Genomic DNA, 21,632 nt, shown 5'->3' on the forward strand with positions numbered 1-21,632 from the left:
AGCCTTCGAGAGGTAGTGCGGAAATGACTTCTCATCTGTACTGGGCCATGTGTGGTACTGCAGCGTGGTTCCATCGAACCGCGCACGCGCCTCTGCGGCACTCAGCTTCTTCCTTTTGCTCATCTCCTCGGCCACCCTAACATGGCACCTCGCTATCCACTCTTTCCGAGTTGCCGCTTCTAACCACCGTTTTTTTTCACCCGACGTGGGCTCTCTCACCTCCCCCTACAGTATCGGGATGTCTTGTCTAGGGGCCCATCGCTCAGCCCACTCAGCCTTCGCTCGGCCGCTGACCGGGGGCAGCTGTAGTTGTCTACCTCCCCTTCTACCCTGTAACTCTGTCGCCACCCAAGCTGGCGTTCCTCTAACGAAGGCCGCCGCAATTACAATAACCATCGTATGTGATTATATAATAGAGCGAGTCGCTCCTCAAACGCCCTAGCCCTTTTGTTGAGGTAGAGGTCGAGGGGTGGGCAGAAGGTCTCCGTCTCCACACTAAACGTAGACGCGGCCTTGTAAGCGCCAGAGACAACCTTCAAGCAGTTGGTCTGGGTCGTGTCAAGCGCCTTCGCTAGACCGCGTGGTTCCCCGAGCGGCTTCGTTGGCGTGTGGTACGCGGACGCTCCGTAGGCCACTTCCACACCAATTGCCTTTGTGTACACCTCCCTTGCTCGGACGAGGCTACAACCCCACGTTTTCGCCGCCATGCGTGTGAAAGCGAAGATGTGAACAGGATGAACAACCACGAACGAATCAATGATGATGTATTATGTAGAGTTCAGACTGTGTAAAGTCTGGAGGTCTAAAAGTAGGGCAAGGGAGGTCCCTGTGCGGTGGGGCCATGGCCAGAGGGAGCCATGGCTGGCCGCACGTGACACGGGACACCTCCAACACACCCTCGTAGACCGAAAGACTCTCTAATAGAGTCGAGATCCTATTTACATGGTGTTTGTTTACATGATGGTGGTTCCCTTGTGTTCAAGTCCAGGGAACCTTCTGCTGGACAAGGCCAATCAACTTCACGAACTTTGCGTGCTTATCCGCCTTCAATGCCTTCGTCAATCCGTCTGCTGGCATATCCTCCCCGGCCAAATGGATCACGTTGATTGCCTTCATTTCCGCCTGCTGAATCAACCACTTGTATCGTATATCGATGTAGCGGTTACGAGCCGGCACGTTTACGTTGAACACCCGGTTCCTGGCATTCTCGCTGTCTGTGTAAAGGATCTGGTTGGTGTTGACTCCAAGACCCAGGTCTTTCAACATGCTTCCAATCCATTCCAGCGACTTCGCTGTAGGGACCAGATTCACGAACTCTGCCTCTGTCGTACTGGTTGTGACAAGGCTCTGCTTCTTAGATTTCCAGTGGATGGGACCGCAGGTAAGGAACACGACGTGCCCAGCTGTACTCTTTCTGTCTGGAATGTTGTCTGCAAAAGAGGCATCTGCATATGCCCTGAATTGCAGATCGAGGCGGCCAGCAGTCGGTGAGAAGCGTCCTCCCGGAACAATACCCAGATCTGAATGGCCAGTCAGGTAGCGATAAAGGTGCTTCATCACGGTAAGGTGACGATCGGTTGGCTTCGCATTACCCTCGCACAGTTTGCTGACGGTGAACGTGATGTCCGGTCGGGTACCAGTGGATAAGTAGTTTAACGAGCCTGTGCTCTTGATGTAGGCTTTCTGCTGACCCAGAAACTTCCCCACCCCCGTGGATTTTGACGTCCGGAGGCCAGGGTGTCTTTGTCGGGTGAAGGTCTTGTCCTTTGGCGAGGCCTTTCGTGAACTTGTCAATCATTGTCTTGGTGTATCGTTCTTGTGAGATAAAGACGGTACGCTCAGTTCGATTTTTGACGATATCAAAGCCTAAAAAGGTCCTAACTGGGCCCAGATGTTTGAGTTTGAACTTCTTTTCCAGGGTTCCTTTGATGTGGGTGCTAATCTTGAGGTTGGCTGCTGCCAAGAGGAAGTCATCAACGTAAAGAACCATAATCACACCCAGGGTATTGTTCACCAGGAGGCACAAATCTGCACCTATGGGTGTGAAGCCTAGTGCTTTCAGGACTGGCAGTAAGGTCTCAAACCAAAAGAGGGGGCTGCGTTTTAGTCCATATAGGGCTCGAACCAACTGGCATACCCATGTGTGGCAATCCTTCTTTTCAAGACCAGTCGGTTGTTCAACGTAATACTTCTTGCCATCCTCAGGAACGAGGGCATTCAAGAAGGCGGTGTTGAAGTCGTATTGTTCGCACTCAAAATCGTTGATGGCCATGATGCAAAGGAAAAGTCTCACACTGACCGAGTTAGCGACGGCGACGTAGATATCCTGTAGATCCCATTTATTGTGTTCAAAGTTGCCGCAGACTACCCATCTCGCTCGAGCCAAATACTCCTTCCAGTCGATATTGTACTTCTCATCATAAACCCATTTACCGGGCAAAACGTGCATTTCCGGGGTTCGCTTCACCAAAGAGTAGACTCCTGCATCCTCCAGGGCCTTGACTTGCTTTTCCATCGCTGGCAACCAGTATGATCTGTAGTTGGCCAGTTTGACAGCTTGGTTGTAGTTCTTGGGGATGGTACAGTCTATTTTAGCGCAAGGAAGGTCATAAAGCACCTCCATGGCTGTCAGGCAGTATTCGGGGATGCGAGTCACACGACTCGCTTCCGCGATGCCATGGAAGAAGGTGGGGAGTTCCGGGGTGGGATCAACAACGTTGTTGTTACTGTCAATGGCTCGCTGAACGTCGTACTTGAAACCGGGTGGCTTGGCCACTGAGCGGCGAGGTCTGCCTTTGCTTACCTCTGGAGATACTGCCGGAGCGGGTTCCTCAGAGGGTTGGCTTCCTTGTGCCTGCTCTGGCTTAGCTGGTTCATTTGCCGTGGTCTCTGGGTGTTGAGGTAATAGTACGCGGTGCAGAAGTAGGTGCGTAGGTGCTTGATTCATGGCTTAATTTCGTCCTTGGGGTAACCAGGAATGGCTCTGCAGAGTAGCTCATGTGGGCTTTTGCCTTCTGGATTTGCCTTTGAGGGCATCAGATTCATTACGGTAACAACGCTTTGAACAACAAAGGACCAGAGATGGGGTGGAATGTTGGGGTCGATCGTGAGGGCTCTGGAGCGCTCCATGATGATTGCTCCAGCTCTTTCTGATTTACCGTTCATCCATGGGGTGTGAGCAGTCGTCTTGTAGATCTGAACGCCCTCCTCGTTGGCCCATTTGTGTAGTTGACTGTTCTGAAACTCCTTGGTTGGAAGTCCCCATTCTGGTCCGCCGTCGAGTCCAACGACTTTGACTTTAAGACCTGTCTGGAGCTCAATCCATTTCTTGAACTGCTTCAGTTTAGTAGATACCTCGCCCTTGGTTGTACAGAAGTCAACCCAGTGATGACCAGAGGCTTCACAAATGAAGTGGACACAGTATCGTTGTCCCAGATGGTTCGGGTGGTTGTGCTGAATGACGTCTCCACGGATAAACTGCACTGGAGTGATCGTTGTAACAGTATGCGCATGCTTGGGTATAGTATCAGTAGCCTTTGCGCGCATACAACCATCACAAAAGTGACCATGGGTATTGCTGAGGGTAATGGCAGCCTCTTGGCACGCCTTCATGACCTGCTCTCTTCCTGCGTGCATCATCCTCTTGTGCATAGTTGAATAGTTGATAGAAGCGAGCATGACGTCCTTAGTCTCGATTCTAGACTGGTTGAAGTTGAACGACTGAATTACTGGAAGCACTACCAGCCCGTTGATGTAATCACATCGAATAGTGCACTTCTGGTTCTGGAGATGAATCTGGTTGGTCTTCATGTCCCAGATCAAGCCGCTTTCAAGCAGTGCCTTGGTTGATAGTAAGTTGGCTGGCGTCGAAGGAGAGTAGATGACGTCTTTGATACGGACTCGAACGTTGACTTTCTTGTTGGTTGGCATTGTTAACTCGACTGTGCCAATATGGTATGATAGGGTAACCGTGCCATCACCAATGGTGTGCTTGGCTGGTTCTGGTAAAGGTTGAAGGTCTGTAAACCATCTAACATGGTTGAAGATATTGGAGCCACAACCAGAGTCGTAGACTACCAAGTCTTTCATGGGGTTTGTTGGCTCAGGAGCCTGTTGGACTTCAGCGATATTACACGTTAAATGCTGTAATTGATACTTTGCAGTTGAGTTACTGGAATCAACGTGATTAGATCTCGCTATGGGCTCCTTTTTCCTGCTCCAGTTGGCGGGAGCCGTATCAGGGTCACACCACCAGCAGTCAGCTGTACGAGGGTTGCGATGATGACCGCAAGGGAAGTGCTTGAAGTCGTCACGCATGGACTGGCCGCAGTCCGAGCAGGTAACCTGCTTGTGATTCGTACGGTCCTTGTCGTTCTTGTTGTTTGAATCCTTCTTATCGTTAGTGCTGGCAGTGGAGGTTGTCTTCTTGACTTGGACGGTAAGGTTCGTCATGCGAGCCTCTGTGTTGCCAAGGATTGACAAATGAGAAAGGAGTTGAAGGGTAGTGAGCTTGTCTTTGGCCATCTCTGCTGCCCAGAACTTGGCATCGACAGTGTACTGGCGTTTGACCATGTTGTAGAGATTGAGGACTTCAACCTTCTCGTTGATTTTCAGACCACACTCAGCGACGCGCTTGCGTAGAAGATCATAGCAAACAAGGAAAGAGGCCATGGAATTGAAGTTGGCACGACGAAGGGAGGCGTACTCTTCGAGGATATCCGCGCGAGCCTCGTTGGTAACCTTGCCAACGGTCTTGCGAATGAGATCGTAGAGATACTTGGGGTCAGTGCTGTCTTGGTCCCAGCCGTTGATACTGAGGGTAGTCGTAACCTTGTCATCCTTGAGGGTGGCTTGAATGCTCTTCATAGCCTTGGCTCTGTCGGTACGCCAGATCTTGTGCTCATCAAGTTCCTTGACCTTGTCTGGCTCAGTGACGTCTTTGGTGACATACTCAAGAAGGTCGGCGCATGCGAGCTCACAACGCAAGGCGCGGTTCCAGTTGGCAACGTTGGACTCGACCTTGCGGGGGATGAGGAAGATATCTCGCCCATCGTGTAGCCGTTGTTAGTCATTAACAGAAGGAAAGGTAGAGGGGTGTTGGCTGGTGTACTTGACGGGCCGTGAATGGTTCTCAAGAAGTCGGTCGTCTTGGTTGACTCGACGACGTTGACTAGAGGTGGGGTGGGGGGGTTCGATCGCAGTCGTGTAGCGGTTGCTAAGATTACTTGAATGAGGTCGGTCGCTTGCTACGTCACTCGAGGGATAGCCTGTCGGTCGCGATGCAACGTTGAGGTTGATTATCTGGGGGGATTGCCTTGTCGGTCGCGATGCAACGTCGAGGGCAATGCTGGGTTTCTGTCGGTCGCTAGCGACGTCGAGAAGGTGAAGGTATCGCTGATGCAATTAAGGATTGACGAAGATTGCGTCAAGAGGGCTCATAACCTGTGAACAGGGTGAACAACCACGAACGAATTAATGATGATGTATTATGTAGAGTTCAGACTGTGTAAAGTCTGGAGGTCTAAAAGTAGGGCAGGGAAGGTCCCTGTGCGGTGGGGCCATGGCCAGAGGGAGCCATGGCTGGCCGCACGTGACACGGGACACCTCCAACACATATACTGTGGCAATGAAGATCAAGAAGAGGATTGGTGAGAGGGGGGAGCCCTGCGGCACCCCTGTGGGCACCTGAAACTCCCGCGATGACTTTCCGTCGAAGAAGAGACTCTCTCTTCGGTTGGTCAGGAAGCTCTCGAACCATTGGAGAAGCCTTTGGGGCAGCCCCTTTTCCCACAAGGTGTGGAGGAGCCACCTATGGTTAACCCGATCGAATGCCCCCTTGAGATCTAGGAGGAGTAGTGAAGCTACCGCCCCTAGCTCCCACGCTGTATGCACCGTATCCGTCACTACCATGATTGCAAACTCTGTCGATCTCCCTTTCCTTTTCCACATCAGTCCCTCAGGCAAGAGCCCATGCTCCTTCGCCACGAGGGCGACTCGCTCCGCAACAATTGCCTCCAAAACCTTCCCCACGCAACTCAAGAGCGCTATGGGACGCCATGCTCCTGCCATCTTCTGCTGTGCTGCCGTCTTTCCTGGGTTCATCAGAACCACCACTTTCGCATGCCGCCACCGTGGTGGGAACGAGCCGAGGGTAAAGATCCTGGTCGCGATTACAACTAGCGCTTCCACTAGCGCCTCCCGCACGCCTTGAGTAGCTTGTTGGAGAGCCAAAATACATCATGTAGTATCATAATGTCGTTTTAAAACTTTAGAAAGTGTAAAATTAATTTTCTTGATTAAAAGTTAGTATTTAACCGCAACGGAATAAAGTACAAGAAAGGAAATAGGGGATTGAATGATGGTAGTCATAATTTTACCAAAAGCGACTGTTTTGACGACTATATCTTCCCATTTTAAGAATAGTGTAAAAGCCCTTTGATATTTCAATGGAATTTCGTTTTTTAAGTTGATAAAGCCCGTTTCAATACCGGATTAAATTCCAACCTTAAGTACTTGAAGAAGTAAGGATCCACTTTTCGACACAAGAGAAGTATTAAAAATTTAAAAAATAGCTTTCGAATTTAAGAATGATTTTCTTCTACTATCTTAGCGTAATGCATACTTTTATATATACCGGCAAAATACTTTTTCCATATTTTATTATCTTTTTAAAAGCTTTGCCCATTTTAGGAATAATACGCTATATCAGAATCGTTGCAATTGGAAAATCCTACCACATTGTAGTAAATACTATTTTTGAACATACGAATACTTCTATTAATTTTTATCCGTGGAGATGGCTTAACCCCATCGATGCGCACGTCGCAAAATATCGTGAGGGGGGTATAACACCCTTACAAAATGATTGCCGTTATTGGTTTTTATTTTGGAGCCCTCCTCCACCAGAAACCAGTGTTCTTGGTTTTGGCGTCGTTTAAGCTTTTAGTAACGTTGTAATAGGAATTAAAAAAGAAGTATTATGAAGTAAATTTGGAATTGTTTGGAATAAGTGCAAGAAACCTATATTATTTTCAATCGTAGCCGAATTTGTAGTAGTTATAGTATACGTCTGTTCTGAGGAATAATGGGGAGAATTATTGTAGAATTAGACATTTATTACTAACGATGCTCCCCATCAAGTATTGTGGTAATATTATATAATCACATACGATGGTTATTGTAATTGCGGCGGCCTTCGTTAGAGGAACGCCAGCTTGGGTGGCGACAGAGTTACAGGGTAGAAGGGGAGGTAGACAACTACAGCTGCCCCCGGTCAGCGGCCGAGCGAAGGCTGAGTGGGCTGAGCGATGGGCCCCTAGACAAGACATCCCGATACTGTAGGGGGAGGTGAGAGAGCCCACGTCGGGTGAAAAAAAACGGTGGTTAGAAGCGGCAACTCGGAAAGAGTGGATAGCGAGGTGCCATGTTAGGGTGGCCGAGGAGATGAGCAAAAGGAAGAAGCTGAGTGCCGCAGAGGCGCGTGCGCGGTTCGATGGAACCACGCTGCAGTACCACACATGGCCCAGTACAGATGAGAAGTCATTTCCGCACTACCTCTCGAAGGCTATGAGCTCACTCCTGGTGCAATCAGAATGGGCAAAATAGGCTTACGGCGTTCCTCTTCGAGAGAGAAGAGTACCGGAGGTGACAGCACCGTACGGCCGGTGCGGGTTAGCGAAGGAGACGTTCGAACATATTGTCTTGGAATGTAGAGAAACGGAAGGCACATGGTTATGGGGAGACCCAACGTGGCCGACAAACATTGAACAACTCCATGACGAATCGAGATAGAGGCGGGGGCGGAACGAATCCTTCGCTGGGCTTTGCGACTGGGCCGGCTGCAGGAGTACAAGCTGGCAGTGAAGATCGAACAAGCAAAGGAAGCAGAAGAGCCACTAGAGAATTCAGGTTGATCTTTGATTCTGGAGAGCGGGAGTACGGTCGGGAGACAACGCAGCGGGATCAAAGATCGGGCCTCGGGAATGATGGTGAGGTCATACCGAGAGGAAGATATCAACAAGGCGTCGTTGCAACAGAGAAGCGGAGGCTTTTCATCCGGCTACGGTACGGTTTTTCCCACCGACTAAGAACGGAAGCAGTACCGCATACCCACTGGGTAGGCTATGTACATAGTTTAGCGTGATAAGACAATATATAAATATATATATAGGTATTTTGTATTGTGTATTTCTATAGGTTCTGGGAAGCTCTCTATTCCTGGTTCTTTTTTTAATATTTTGGCGTGCTCTTTTATTCGATTTTAAAAAGAAGCTACTTTTATTTTAATTTATTACCGGTAGAATGAGTGTTACTTCTAGTGCTATTCCTTAATACGGGTTATATTCTGACCCTTCATTTCATAATTGTAAATTCAATATTGATAGAGTTAGGACGGTAACTACGTTAATATTCATAGTCATTCATTATACAATTACTATATAATTATTGATTTTGTAATAAAAGTAGAGACTTTATACACAACGTTTATTTCCTTTTTTTTATCAATACTTATTTGGCGCATCTTTCGTTTTGATTCCTTAAGTTTTTAGTTTTGGTACAGTTTATTATTTGTCACACGGACATATGCCACACTCCTGGTGTCATACGAGAAAGACCTACATGTATGCAGATCACTAGGTACCTTGGAGCCTCAGGCGACAAGGACCCGTACGTACTGGATACGTACCGTTTCCCTTTGGCATAAGAAGGCCTTGAAGCCCAGCCTTCCCTTAAAGGTTGAGATGATCAACAAGGCCTTCGAGACCAAATTAGTTTATTAGCTAAATTGAACTACTGTTCCAAGCCCAGAACACCGCCCTTGTCACATTATCATATATATATTATCATTATCATCTTTAGGTAAGTCGGTAATGGGAGTAGTTGTTGAGCGAAGGATGGAGTTTTAATAGACGCCGATGTTATTATTATAGTATTTATGACTTTTTAAATATATACTATAGAGTTCTTTGCTTCTTTTAAATTTGATAGTAATATTTTCAATTATTCAACGTAGCCGTCCTATGATTTGGGTATGCGTATTGGAATTACTTAGTCGTACAAAGTATTGAATATAGAAGTCTCGAATTAAACGAGTTTGGAATTGCCTTTTTAAAAGAAACTTCTAATTTTAGTGAAAGGAAATTCAAAGGTAGAGAATTAATTAGATAGGGTTTACTTTTTCTTCTAGCGGATTAAATATAATGAAGTAAGGGCAACGCGTTTTTCGTTCTCGTTATTAGAAAATACTTTTTAAATAGGAAAAAACCCCTTTTATGATCATACTTATTTGCTGCAATGCCCTAGCTGGCCTATAATAATAGCACCAGTATAGAAATGCTACAGTGAACTATGCGCTTGTAGCAGAGCGGAGCGGAAGCGGTAGGAAGTACGACAGCAGTGCTAAAGGAAGCAGCGTAACAGCAAAGCCAAGAGAGGGATGTTGTAAAAGAGGTCTTAGAGAGAACTCTGCTCTCAAGACAGAAGAGCAGAGTGGACTCTGCACTGTGAGTAACAACTATTATGATGAACTCTGCACTATAGGAGTAGACTGTATTGTATTGCTTTGATTGTGCTTGCTTGCTTGCTTGCTTAAGGAGTGACTAACTAAAGGAGAGAAGAGATCTTTATATACACGAACATTGCTTAAGTATCTAGAAGCTCCCAGAGTGTAGAAGCTTCTGTAAGTTGATAGGAGTGCTTGTAAGAGCACGATACCATGAAAGGAATGAACTGAATCTATGAGCTTGTGGTGCATTCCATGATGACAAATTAGTCTAGAAGGAATGCTGAACAAGTTAGAGAATCCCATAATACAGTGAAAAAACCTCTGTATTCTAGCACGTTGTGTGGGGGCTGAGTGGACTGATTCCGTAGAAGAAATAGTTCAATCAGCCTTCTATACTACAAGGTAGTACAAGGTAGTTACAAGGCACAGTACTAGCCACACGTTAACAATACTAATTAAAAAGCTCGTTGTATTTTTAAAAAGCTTTTACTTCTAGTATTCTCTCAGTAGAGTGTTGTTATTAATATTAATTATTTTACTTCATTAGAGGTAATTATACCTATTTCCTTCTTTTCTCAAGCCCACGGCCACGCGAGCGCCTGACCTAAGAGGCTTTTTCCCCGCACTTATGTACCTATGCCCAGCCGCCGTCGCGGGCACGACTTATTATCTAGTATTGGTAGAACGTGGTCGAAAAATTCATTTATTCATTCATTCAATCCTTCTTTTCTTCGTAAGTAAGCTTTAATTATTTTAGTGAGAAATTGAAAGTAAACGAAGTTCTGTTCCATTTCAATTAGCGGATATATTTGTGTTCTGGTGGGGTCTTTCCCACCTCCATTTACTGACATTGTCATGTGGGTCCACCAGCCCGCACCACTATGTGTTCTTTAGCCCTCCACATTTCTTCTCCTTTCTTGTCTTCCTAGTTTAGCACAATCAACACACTTCTTGTGCCCACGAACCCAAGAGGTTATGAGCCCTCTGCACGCAATCGCATCGTATCGCGTTGCTGCGTGCAGCGATCACAAGTACTGAGAACCCAGAGGCAAAGAGACAAGCAACACCGAGTGCGAGTCAACCCAGAGAACAAGACCCCGCGTCGTCGCAATATCGAGTGCGTGTCGCATTTAAGCACCAAGATCGAGACAAGATTGCCAAGCGACAAGAACACAAGACGAGACATTTCACCCACGAAGATTAGAACATTCAAGACCCCGCGACAAGCTTTCTATTTTACAACAACAGAGATCCCGACAAGATGTCTTTCAACGCCGCCACCTTAATTCCCCTTTAAGGGTGAGAGCAACCTTGATGCCTGAGCCTGCGCCCTCAAGGTTGAGCTCGCCTCCCAGGGACTCAAGCTCTATGTGACCAAAACTATTCCCGAGCCCAAGGTCAATGGCAAAACTAAAGATGAGGACGAGAAGCGCGTTCATCAGTGGCACATGGACCGCGCCAAGGCCATGGCCATTATTCATTCCACCATTCGCGATGAGAAAGTCCAGTCCGTTTTGTCTATCAACGGCTGGGACGAAGACAACGACGATCCGAAGTATTTGTTCAACTTCATTAGGAACAGTATCTCCAGCGTCACCAACGAGGCCAAGAGCGATGTCCTCGACGAGTATCAAACCATTAAGTGTTCCTCTTTCACTAACTTGGAGGCCTTCCACATGCGCTGGCAGACTTTGCGCAAGCGTGTCAAGGACGTTGGCTACATCATCAACAACGAGGTTGAGCTTACCAACCTCTTCAACGCTGTTAAGCGCTCTTTTCCCCATGAAGCCATGTTGTGGGCTGCGGATATGAACAAGAATGAATTGACAACCGTGTCCTTTTTGGCCAGACTCTCTACATTGGCCAACACTCAGAAAAACTACACCAACATGGTTGCCGTGAAGGTGGAGGTCAAGACCAAGGAGACTAAAGAGATCAAGACTGAGAGCAACGGAGATGAGCGTGTTGCCTGTAACGTCTGCGGCAAGAAGGTCTACAAGGGTTTGAAGCATTTCTCTTGTGGCCATCATCGCGTTCCAGGCACCCCTGACTGCTGGTGGTGCGACCCCGACAAGGCACCTGATACCTGGATCAACAAGAAGAATGCGATGGGTTATCTCAACAAGAATACGGGCGGCACCACGGCCGCCGTTGCGGGAAACAACAGCAACATCAACAATCCTCCCACGGCTTTGACTGCGTCGTCTGCCATCAACTCCAACTTGCTGTTCGGCCTTGGAGGTTTGTCATTTGATGATGATTGGGAGGAGGAGGATTTTCACTAGTGCTCCTGACGGATGTAGAACCGGTTGTTGATCAGACAGATAGTGTTCAATATAATTTTGTCAACGTCTAACAAGCCCCCGAGGCAATGACCGTAACACAAGACATGGTACTATACGACAGTGGATGCGGTTCGAATATTTTCAACGACGTCAAATGGTTTACAGAATTACAACCCCTACCCAGACCGGTTACCCATCAAGTCAGTAACGGTGAAAGGACCAGATCATATCATATGGGGGTGGTGGAGTTGAGTCTCCCTACCAAATCAGGCAAAAGGATACTGGTCGAGATCAGAGATGTCATACTTTCTCCCTCAATACCAGTTAATCTGTTGACGAAGACTGGGTTACTGGATAGCGGCATGGTTTAGTCAATAGAGATAAACAGGATCACATTTAATAAAGGAAAGTTCGTGGGAGAGGAGATCCAATGCGACTGGGTCACAAATCTACCAGTCCTCCCAACGATAGCACCGCGAGATATCGACGAGAAATACCAGAACCAAGCACCCAGATTGGCACTGATGGCCACGATTAATTACGAGACAATGCATCGAAGACTCATGCACGCAGGCAAGGAGCAGGTTTTGAAGCCTGTAAAGATGCGGGCATAAAGCTGGCAAATGCTGGGAAGACTGAATGCGACGAATGCTTCCGGAGCAAACCAACTGATATCATTCACAAAGTCTCTAACCCAGTGGCCACCAAACCACTGGAGTTCGTGGGAATTGATACATGGAGTCACAACGTGGCTGGTCATTTGGGTTGTCGACATGTGGTACATTTCGTCTGCATGGTTTCAGGTTTTCATTAGGTCAAAATAATACGGCAAAAGAGCGATGGATTTGTGGCTATAAAGGAATGAAGGAGGTGGGTTGAGCTTCAGACAGGCCTACAGCTTAAGGTTCTGGGCCTAGATGGAGGTACGGAGTTTGGATTTGGATCCAAGGATTACCAGAACGATAAAGTGGTTGCTTGGGGACGTTAAGAAGGCATTGAGATTATAAAGACGCCAGCTCATACCCCGTGGATAAACGGCGCCCCGGAAAGAGCTGGCAGAGCAATGATGGAGAGTTGAGAGCCACGATTTTGGAACACAATATCCCCATCGAGTTATGGCCTTTGGTCGTTGACTCCGTGGTTAAGGTGATGAACCTTCTACCAACAAAGGCTAACGATGAGTACATTGATTAGCCCACACGAAGTCCTCAGCAGAGCTGCTGGTATTCCGAACCCCAAACCGAACATTAAGCACTTGAGAACGTATTATTGCACAGCTTATTGCCACATCAAGAAGGAGAGGCGAGTGCAAGGGGACAAGTTTGCCGCGCATTCAAGGAGGGGACACTTGGTTGGATATGCTGATTTGAACTGAAGGATCTTTCATATCTGGGACCCAGAACATAAGCAACTAATCAAAGCCAGCGCGGTTAGGTTTCTGGGGCCTGACGAGAACCAGTTGCCAGAGGAACAGGCACTGGATCATGCTGTTATATTCTCTGATCAGTCCATTGAGGAGGTGGACAGGGTGCTTGAAAGCAAGAAAGAAGTCTGGATCACGGTAAACAGACCAAAACCGTTGGAATTAATAGGCAGTACCAAAGAGAATGACAAGCAGAAGGCGCCAGAAAAACCAATGATTGACTCAGTAATGGGTATAAAACCAACGAGTTTGAACAATCCAGCTCTTCCCACGCCATCACCCAGCGTAACACCAGCACCGGTCCCGGAATCAACACAATCCCCAGCATCGCCACTGCAGCGTGACAGTTCATTATCCCCGATGCCAACAGCGACAACAATCGTCTCAGGACCACAGAGCCCAGACTCAGGACCGATGAGACAACCTCTAGGTCCGACAAGACAATCTCTACGACCGGAGGAGCAACGTGTAGGACCGATAGACAATTCCCTAGGCCCAATATCGACACCTATGCCACCGACAACACTCCAACAACCCCCATTCTGACCAGGAAAAACCCCTGAGACAGCGGAATCCAGATACCCAACAAAGAACGCAGCTACGAGTCTCATGGAGAGCGACGCCTCAGACCTCCACTGAGGATGTCGTCGATTCGATTGAGCAGGATGAAGATAATCAAGAGTTCCAATCGTTTGTTGACGACGAGGATGACGAGGACGAATTCGAACCATTTGACAGATCTCCATTTGTTAATCCTCACGATCTGGATGAAGAAGAGCCTATCCCACCAACCAGAAACCGAATGCAATCATCGCCAGACCCTCTCTACAAGATACTCCTTCCAAACTACCCAAACCGAAGGTGCCACCGGGGAACTCAACAACGGAACCTGACAAACAGACAATGGAGCGACAGCAAGCATCTTCGGGAGCGGAGGGGGCATCTGCAGGGGCAGAGACTGCGGTGTTGCGGACAACAACTTCAGGACGTCCTAGACGACAAGCAGCGCCAGCACTGGGTACACTAAGTGGAAAGCAGAAGGTTGTGGACAGCAACAATCAGGAAGTGGATATCGAGGCACCTATATTTTACCATGGTCTGCCAGAGGGGGATGACAGAGCAAGGCGTGGAGCTGTTGTGCTTAACATCAATCAAAGTCATGCACGATATGGAAACGGGCAACTCCTCTGTCCTAAAGAACTACCGACAAGCCAAGAAACTGAAGAACTTCGAGGAATAGTGGAAGCCAGCTATGAAGAAGCAGATGAATACCCTAGAAGAGAGAGGAGTTTACGACTTGGTTCCATTCCAACAGGGCATGGAGGTGCTGCCTGGCAAATGGGTATATGACGAGAAAGACAACTTCGAGCTCAAAACGAAAGATCCAAGAGCGCGATGGGTAGCCTGTGGCAACTACGAGCAAGGCTCTTGGGATACTGAGGATGTCTACGCGGCTGTGGCCAACGCAGCGAGCGTAAAACTCTTCTTGGCAATTATGGCCGTTATGAATCTCAAGTGCCACCAGTTCGACTTCAACACTGCATTTCTGAATGCCCTAATCCCTGATGAGAAGAAGGACCGCGAGGGATCAGCAGACTCGTATGCCTACTGAAGAGAGCACTTTACGGCCTGAAGAGTAGCCCGTTATATTGGTTTCAGACGTTGCTACCCATCTTGAAAAGCCTGGGTTTCGAACCGGTCACAGAAGACACCTGCCTGTTCAGCAACACCAAACTGGGAGCATTACTGGTTTTGTACGTTGACGACTTTCTCATTGCTGCACCAATGAACAAGTTTATCTTCGGCATGAGGGATCAACTCCTGAATTATTTCAAACTCAAACACCTGGGAGAGGTGAAGACATTCCTGGATTTCGATATCGTGAGGAACAGACAAGACAGGACGGTTTTCGTCTCTCAAGAACGATATACTCGATCCCTGATCAACAAGTTTGGCTATCAAGACCTGTTTGGAGTCAATACTCCACGGCCTGCGGATGTGAAGGTTGGTGACCACAAGACGGGAGATGAGGTTCTGGAACAAAAGTCATACATCAAGAAGACCGGCAGCCTCAACTACCTATCGATGGGTACACAACCAGACATTACGTTCACCATCAACAAGCTGTGTGAGGCAAATGCTAAACCAACAACGGGTTCGGTTACGGTGATGAAACACCTGTTTCTATATCTGATAAAATATCCAGACATAGGCATCGTCTTGGGAGGAAAGCTGTCACTAAGGAACCTAAATATAAGGGTATTTGCAGATGCTTCATATGCAGAGGATCCTCTCACGCGTCATAACCTGGTTCCAGCAGCGAAGTCCATCCAATGGATTTCACGTATGAATGAATGAATGAATGAATGAATGAATGAATGAATGAATGATGGAAGAGCTGGGCCATTTTCAACCAACACTGAAGGTCCTGTATACGGACAGCAAAAATGCGAGGGACAGGGTCTTGAATCGCAAAGTGCCGGGAAGAAACCGTTGCATGGATATACGGTTTAAATGAATCATTGAGAATGTCGAGGAGAAGGAATTTGATCTTATTCATGTCATGGGAGAGGACATGATTGCCGACGGTTTGACAAAACCGCTGAAGGCGGACAAGCACGCACGTTTTGTCAAAATGCTGGGATTGGAAGCAAGAGAGGGACCATGGGCCTGAGCTGAGTATTGATGGGTTGAGATTACTCAACACCATGGGATTTGTTTGTTTACATTGTGATGAGCATCTGGGAGGCGTTTCGGGCTACGGGGGCGTGTTGTGGTGGGGTCTGTCCCACCTCCATTCACTGACATTGTCATGTGGGTCCACCAGCCCGCACCACAATGTATTTTGTAGCCCTTCACATTTTCTTTTCCTTTCTTGTCTTCCGAGTTTAGCACAATCAACACACTTCTTGTGCCCACGAACCCAAGACCTCTTTGTTATGGTTGCGATTATCTTCTATGGTGTTTTAGGTATTTTTATAGTATGATGATTGCATGATTGAATTTTTTGACTACGGCCTACCAATACTAGATAATAAGTCGTGTCTGCGACGGCGGCATGGCATAGGTACATAAAACGGGAAAAAGCCTCATAGGTCAGCTAGGTCGGACCCTAGCGTGGCCGTGCGCTGGAAAATCCCTAACTTCTGTGCGGTTTCAAAAACCCCTAGGCCCCAAAAGCCTTCATTTTCCTATTCCTGTCCTCGGCATTGCGAGGTTCCAAAAGGGTATGTTGTCCAAGGAGATCGCCGTCCTTTCCTTTCCGATGTTGAAATGAAAATGGATCGAAAAGAAAATTTTAATTAGAATGCAGCCCAGCCGTTTTGGGTCCAGCAAGCGGCGTTCTAAGGGGGAGGTTTCGAAGAGTGGTTGTCGCTCGCCCCCCCGACGAGCTGTCATCTCTCCGGCGCTCTTTCATTTTCGAAGTACTTTTGAAGAGCTTGGTTTCAAAAGCTATCAGCTGTGAGGGACGAGACGGCGGTGAACTCTCCAAAGGCCGCCGTCGTAGTTGTTGTTGCTGTCGTTCGAATTGTATCTTCCCGAATTCAAAACGATGAAAAAGTGGTGAGTTAGGCCACTGATAGCCCTAAGGCACCCATTGCACCAAAAACAGTGTAATTTTGGCCTGGCCTCCAACAACCGACTAACAGAGGGTGCCAAGAAAGATATTTTCAGGGGAGAGTTGAGTTCGTGTAAATGTAGGGGGGGTAATTATCAGCGAAGCAGATCACTCTTTTTATAAAAGGTGGGTACTTAAACTAATATATAAGTGTTGTTACGGGTTCGTTCCCAGGAGCAAGTACTCGTTAAGATTAGATTAAGTAGTCAAGCGAACCAGAGGCTGTCTTCAGTTATAAAACTGGGCAATCGATTCAAAGCATGGTGAGCCAAAAAAAATTAACAGGGAAAAAAACGTGCGGAATGATGGGGAAAAAATGGAAAAAAGGATGGGGCCACCCGGGGATTGAACCCGGGACCTCTCGCAACGATGCTCAGGATTGAACCCTAAGCGAGAATCATACCACTAGACCAGCGGCCCGTATTTATTACTGACGCCGGGCTTAGACTTTAAATCTATCAACAGCTACATATTATCCTGTTTCTGCAACTACGGGTCCTTACCTACCGGTTGTTAGGAAAACTTTTATAGTTGTCATGGCCCAGAACCATAACTACCCAGGAAGGTGCACAGATTGAGTCACGTGGTGGCGCGCTGCCTTTGCGGCACGCCCTACAACTCCAGTTAACCCTAATAGAGCTTATAGCGCGTATATATATTCACGCGTCGTTCTAAGGGGGAGGTTTTTGAAGAGTGGTTGTTTCTCGCCCCCTGAGGAGCCGTCGTCTCTCCGGCGCTCTTTCTTCTCAAGGTGCTTTTGAAGAGCTCGGTTTCAAAAGCTATGGCTGAGGGCGAGACGGCGGTGAACTCTCCAAAGGCCGCCGTCGTGGTCGTGGTTGTCGTTTCGAATGTATCTTTCCGAGTTCGAAATGATAGAAAAGTAGTGGGTTAGGCCACCAATATCTATTGCATTAGAAACAGGGTAATTCTGGCACGGCTACTAACAACGACTAACCGTGGGTGCCAAGAAAATATTTTCGGGAGAGAGTTGGAACTTCCGGTAGAAAAGGATATCCTCCTAAACGATGCGCTAACTACCGCCCGTAGAAACGCAGCCAAAAACTAAAGAGGAAGAATTAATCAAAGCGGGGAAGGCTTAGGAAAGTACTTCATAATAACCGCCCAAAAGACGTAGGATCGATAAATTGGTATATTCACTACTAAAATAATGATAAATGTGGTACTAAATAAATTACCCCACTTAACCGAATAGTGATACTAAATAGCTTTCGACGACTTGCTTCAATTTAAACTATAACGGAAGGAACCTTTTTTGAAATTAACTAAAAGTCCAGTTAAAAATACTTTATCAGATTGTAAGGAAATTGTATAATAGAAGGAAGTTGTGTTACGAACTTGAGAGAACACACCGGCCAACCAAGGTGCTGGTAGCACAACTAACCCTGAAGGGCTAGACTGTGCAATCCCAAGGACGGAAAGGTTCACGAAGTGAGCCCGCGAGCCCATCACCACATACTAGAGGTGCACGTCTAAGTGAACATCCGGAGACAGATATCTCGCAGTAGGGCGAGGAGTATAAAGGGACGACTGGAGAACCTAGTTCTCAGATAGTTCGACAGTAGTCAATTGATCATTATCACCGACACTATTGAAACGCTACTATACTTGTTGTGAACCTTTTGCCTTTACCAAACGTCTACTGATAGTTATCTACCTTCAGCTGTCCCAGTTAGGCAGATCAGACAGTCGTTCGTCACAAGTTGTTATTCGAATAAGCGGAAACTTAAAATATTCTAGCAATCCAACAGCCGGCTAGGAATTTAAACGGGAATATTTATCGGCTACAAAGTTGTAAATATTATGACGTATATTATCAAGATAAAGGAAAACCTGCATTGTGTATTAGTAAGGAATAGAAGTTACAAATTTTAAATTTCTAAGTAGGAAATTGTAGGGGTTCTGCAAGGTATGAATGAATGAATGAATGAATGAACTTTTCGACTACGTTCTACCAATACTAGATAATGAGTCGTGCCCGCGACGGCGGCTGGGCATAGGTACATAAGTGCGGGGAAAAAGCCTCTTAGGTCAGGCGCTCGCGTGGCCGTGGGCTGGAAAAACCCTAATTCTTTCTGTGTGTTTCCACTTGCAGCGTCATATGCGCCTTTTCAAACCCCTCGAAGCGCCCAGGGGGGGGGGGGGGGGGGGGAGGTGCGCTGCCCCGCGTCTGCACACTGGATCCGGCGAATGACGACGACACACGTTTGGCGGGGACAGGCTACGAGTTGGTTACAGGTTTACTGAAGGCTAACAAGGAAGACCCAGCCCTTGAGGGCTACTGCCACAAGGCTACAGAGCAGGACTCCGGATTCACACTACTACAGGGCTCTGGACTATGCACAGAATGGCTTATACCACGAAATTACAGGCCTGCAACCCGATGGAGTTATGTTCAAATTTCCCATGTCCGCCTTTGCAGAATGGAAGACTTTTACACCCTTAGAGGACCTCCCTACGGCGGAACAACTGTCGTGTCAGAAAGCCAGGGACTCAGCCCTTAAGGTACAGGGTTATATTGAACAAGCCCGTGCCGCCATTATCCAAGCACAGTGCAAACAAGCGATACAAGCGAACAAGCATCAGCGGGTTCCGGACTTCAATGTAGGTGATGGGGTTTCCATCATTAAGAAGAATCGGTCTACCGACGGAAGGCCTGGCGACAAATTGGACTTCCCTCGGACTAGAAAAGTCTTTCGGATCATTGAGAAAGTAGGACACGCTTACAAGTTGGACCTTCCCCCCAACTAGAAGGTGGCAAACCAGTTCTCACCGGACCGCTTACGCCGTTACCCAAACAACCCTTTGCCAGGCCAGGCTGCCGAATCCCCTGAAGGCGAAATGATCAACGACAACGAGGAATGGGAGGTGGACCATGTTGTCGCGTCACGCGTCCACTACGGCAAGCTCGAGTACCAGGTGCAATGGCGGGGCTGGGACCCTGACCCGACATGGTGGCCTGCACGAGATTTCAAGAATGCGGCTACGAGGATTAAGGAGTTCCACGACGACAACCCAACAGCTCCGGGACCGCCGGTAAGATTACAGGCATGGCTTCAGGCGGCAGCGGAAGACAAGTTCTTGGAGGACGACGACGATGACGATAGCCCGGCATAACAAGGAGTGAGATGAAGATCGCCACGGGCGCGGAGGAAGTGGGCTTGGTGTTATAGTCGTTTATTGATGAGAGGTCGTCGGTTCGAGTCGGTGTGCGCGCACCAGAATTCTTTTTTTTTTTTTTTTTGTGGTAGACTCGAAGCGAGTCTTTTTTTTGAAAGAGGGGGGGGGGGGTTGATGTGACGGCGCGGCTCAACCGCTGGTCAGCATTGCTCTTATGGCTGCATGGTTCTTGGCAGTGCACAGTATGTCCCTTGCGCCGCAGCGATTCTTTGTATTCTAGTTCTTCTTTTTCCTCATCTTCATTCAATAGTAGGGTCATTGTCGCTTTGTCGCATTCCTTCTTGGACTCGTGGGCACAAGAAGTGTGTTGATTGTGTTAAGCTCAGGAGACAAGAAAGGAAAAGAAATGTGGAGGGCTAAATACAATGGTGGTGTGAGCTCATGGACCCACATAACAAGGCCAGTAAATGGCAGGGGTGGGACAGGCTCCACCACAACCTTCCTTCCCTCTATTCGCTGTGACACTTAGTAAAACCCCCTAAATTTCCTACTTTAAAGCGGAGTAAAAGAATACCCAAAAAGTTAACAATTACTAAAATAAAACGAATATCTTTGCAAACTGCTCTTTTCTAACAGTGAACATCTTCATAAATTGTTTACCAAACCAAATCAAACTACTAAATAACGGACCGACAATTACTACTTATGAAAAAATTACGAAGGAGAATATAATAGATATTTTTTCGAAAATAGCGCCGAACAAAGTTCTAAAACTAAATTAATGTTCGAACAGATTTCGAAAAGTATATAGCGAACTATTCTAATAAACAATAGCAACCCTCGCTATAGCAAACCTCTAATTCGAATACTTCTTTAAATAGTTTAAGATAGTTAAAGTTATTATTCTTAAAAAGAAGCTCGGAAAGATAGTCGCTTAGTAGAAATTAGCAAGCGTATAGAAGGGGATTTTACTTTTAAATAACGTTGAAAAGATTTTCGAAGGTTCAATAACTAAAGGATTCATAGAAGCGGCAGAAGAATATAATTTACACCCCGAAGGCTAGATAGGAACCTAGCAGAAATATTCTTTAGAATTTATAATTAAAGTAGTTATTAATACCGTTTATATTATTGAGAAATTGAAAGTTATAGCATTCTTCATGTTGTTAATTTTAAAGTGTATTTAACAGAATAAATTACAAATAATTTATCTATACTCTATAGGAAATGCCACTCTTAAATCAACCATTAATCTAAATGGGGGAGACCTAACGTGGCCGACAAACATCGAACAACTCTACGACGAATTCGAGACAGGGGCGGGGGCGGAACGAATCCTTCGCTGGGCTTTGCGACTGGGACGACTGCAGGAGTACAAGCTGGCAGTGAAGATTGAACAAGCGAAGGAAGCAGAAGAGCTACTAGGGAATTCAGATGGATCTTTCATTCTGAAGAGCGGGAGTACGGTCGGGGGACCATGCAGCGGAATCAAAGATCGGGCCTCGGGAATGATGGTGAGGTCATACCGAGAGGAAGATAAACATCGAAGGCACGGCGTTGACACGGCGACGTTGTAATAGAGAAGCGGAGGGTTTTCATCCGGTTACGGTAGAACGGAAGCAGTACTGCATACCCACTAGGTAGACTATGTAAATAGCTTAG

The 21,632-nt window shown here is 47.1% G+C and overlaps 5 protein-coding genes and 1 non-coding gene across 6 annotated transcripts; 4 read left to right on the forward strand and 2 right to left on the reverse strand.

Annotated features, from left to right (window-relative positions):
* Positions 1 to 2,943: 2,943 nt before the first annotated feature.
* Positions 2,944 to 3,639, reverse strand: SMAC4_13682 (uncharacterized protein; the record flags this gene model as incomplete). The annotated part of the gene is made up of 1 exon (XM_066091540.1): positions 2,944 to 3,639. One exon carries the CDS (start codon positions 3,637 to 3,639, stop codon positions 2,944 to 2,946), a length of 696 nt encoding a protein of 231 aa, XP_065946958.1.
* Positions 3,640 to 5,908: 2,269 nt separating this feature from the next.
* SMAC4_09997 (uncharacterized protein) lies at positions 5,909 to 6,211 on the forward strand (the record flags this gene model as incomplete). The annotated part of the gene is made up of 1 exon (XM_003343133.1): positions 5,909 to 6,211. The coding sequence occupies one exon, from the start codon at positions 5,909 to 5,911 to the stop codon at positions 6,209 to 6,211; it is 303 nt and encodes a 100-aa protein (XP_003343181.1).
* A 4,742-nt stretch (positions 6,212 to 10,953) lies between these two features.
* SMAC4_13683 (uncharacterized protein) lies at positions 10,954 to 11,790 on the forward strand (the record flags this gene model as incomplete). The annotated part of the gene is made up of 1 exon (XM_066091541.1): positions 10,954 to 11,790. One exon carries the CDS (start codon positions 10,954 to 10,956, stop codon positions 11,788 to 11,790), a length of 837 nt encoding a protein of 278 aa, XP_065946959.1.
* A 2,918-nt stretch (positions 11,791 to 14,708) lies between these two features.
* Positions 14,709 to 16,071, forward strand: SMAC4_13684 (uncharacterized protein). Its single transcript, XM_066091542.1, has one exon. The coding sequence runs from the start codon at positions 14,999 to 15,001 to the stop codon at positions 15,569 to 15,571; it is 573 nt and encodes a 190-aa protein (XP_065946960.1). The 5' UTR covers positions 14,709 to 14,998; the 3' UTR covers positions 15,572 to 16,071.
* A 1,091-nt stretch (positions 16,072 to 17,162) lies between these two features.
* SMAC4_13685 lies at positions 17,163 to 17,252 on the reverse strand. Its single transcript is given in 2 exon segments — positions 17,163 to 17,198; positions 17,217 to 17,252. It is a non-coding gene; the product is annotated as a tRNA-Pro (tRNA).
* A 2,439-nt stretch (positions 17,253 to 19,691) lies between these two features.
* Positions 19,692 to 19,967, forward strand: SMAC4_13686 (uncharacterized protein; the record flags this gene model as incomplete). Its single annotated transcript, XM_066091543.1, has 1 exon — positions 19,692 to 19,967. One exon carries the CDS (start codon positions 19,692 to 19,694, stop codon positions 19,965 to 19,967), a length of 276 nt encoding a protein of 91 aa, XP_065946961.1.
* Between the last annotated feature and the right edge of the window lie 1,665 nt (positions 19,968 to 21,632).

The sequence above is a fragment of the Sordaria macrospora genome, chromosome 4 (genome assembly GCF_033870435.1).
Source record: "Sordaria macrospora chromosome 4, complete sequence".
In the NCBI taxonomy this organism is placed as follows: Eukaryota; Fungi; Ascomycota; class Sordariomycetes; order Sordariales; family Sordariaceae; genus Sordaria; species Sordaria macrospora.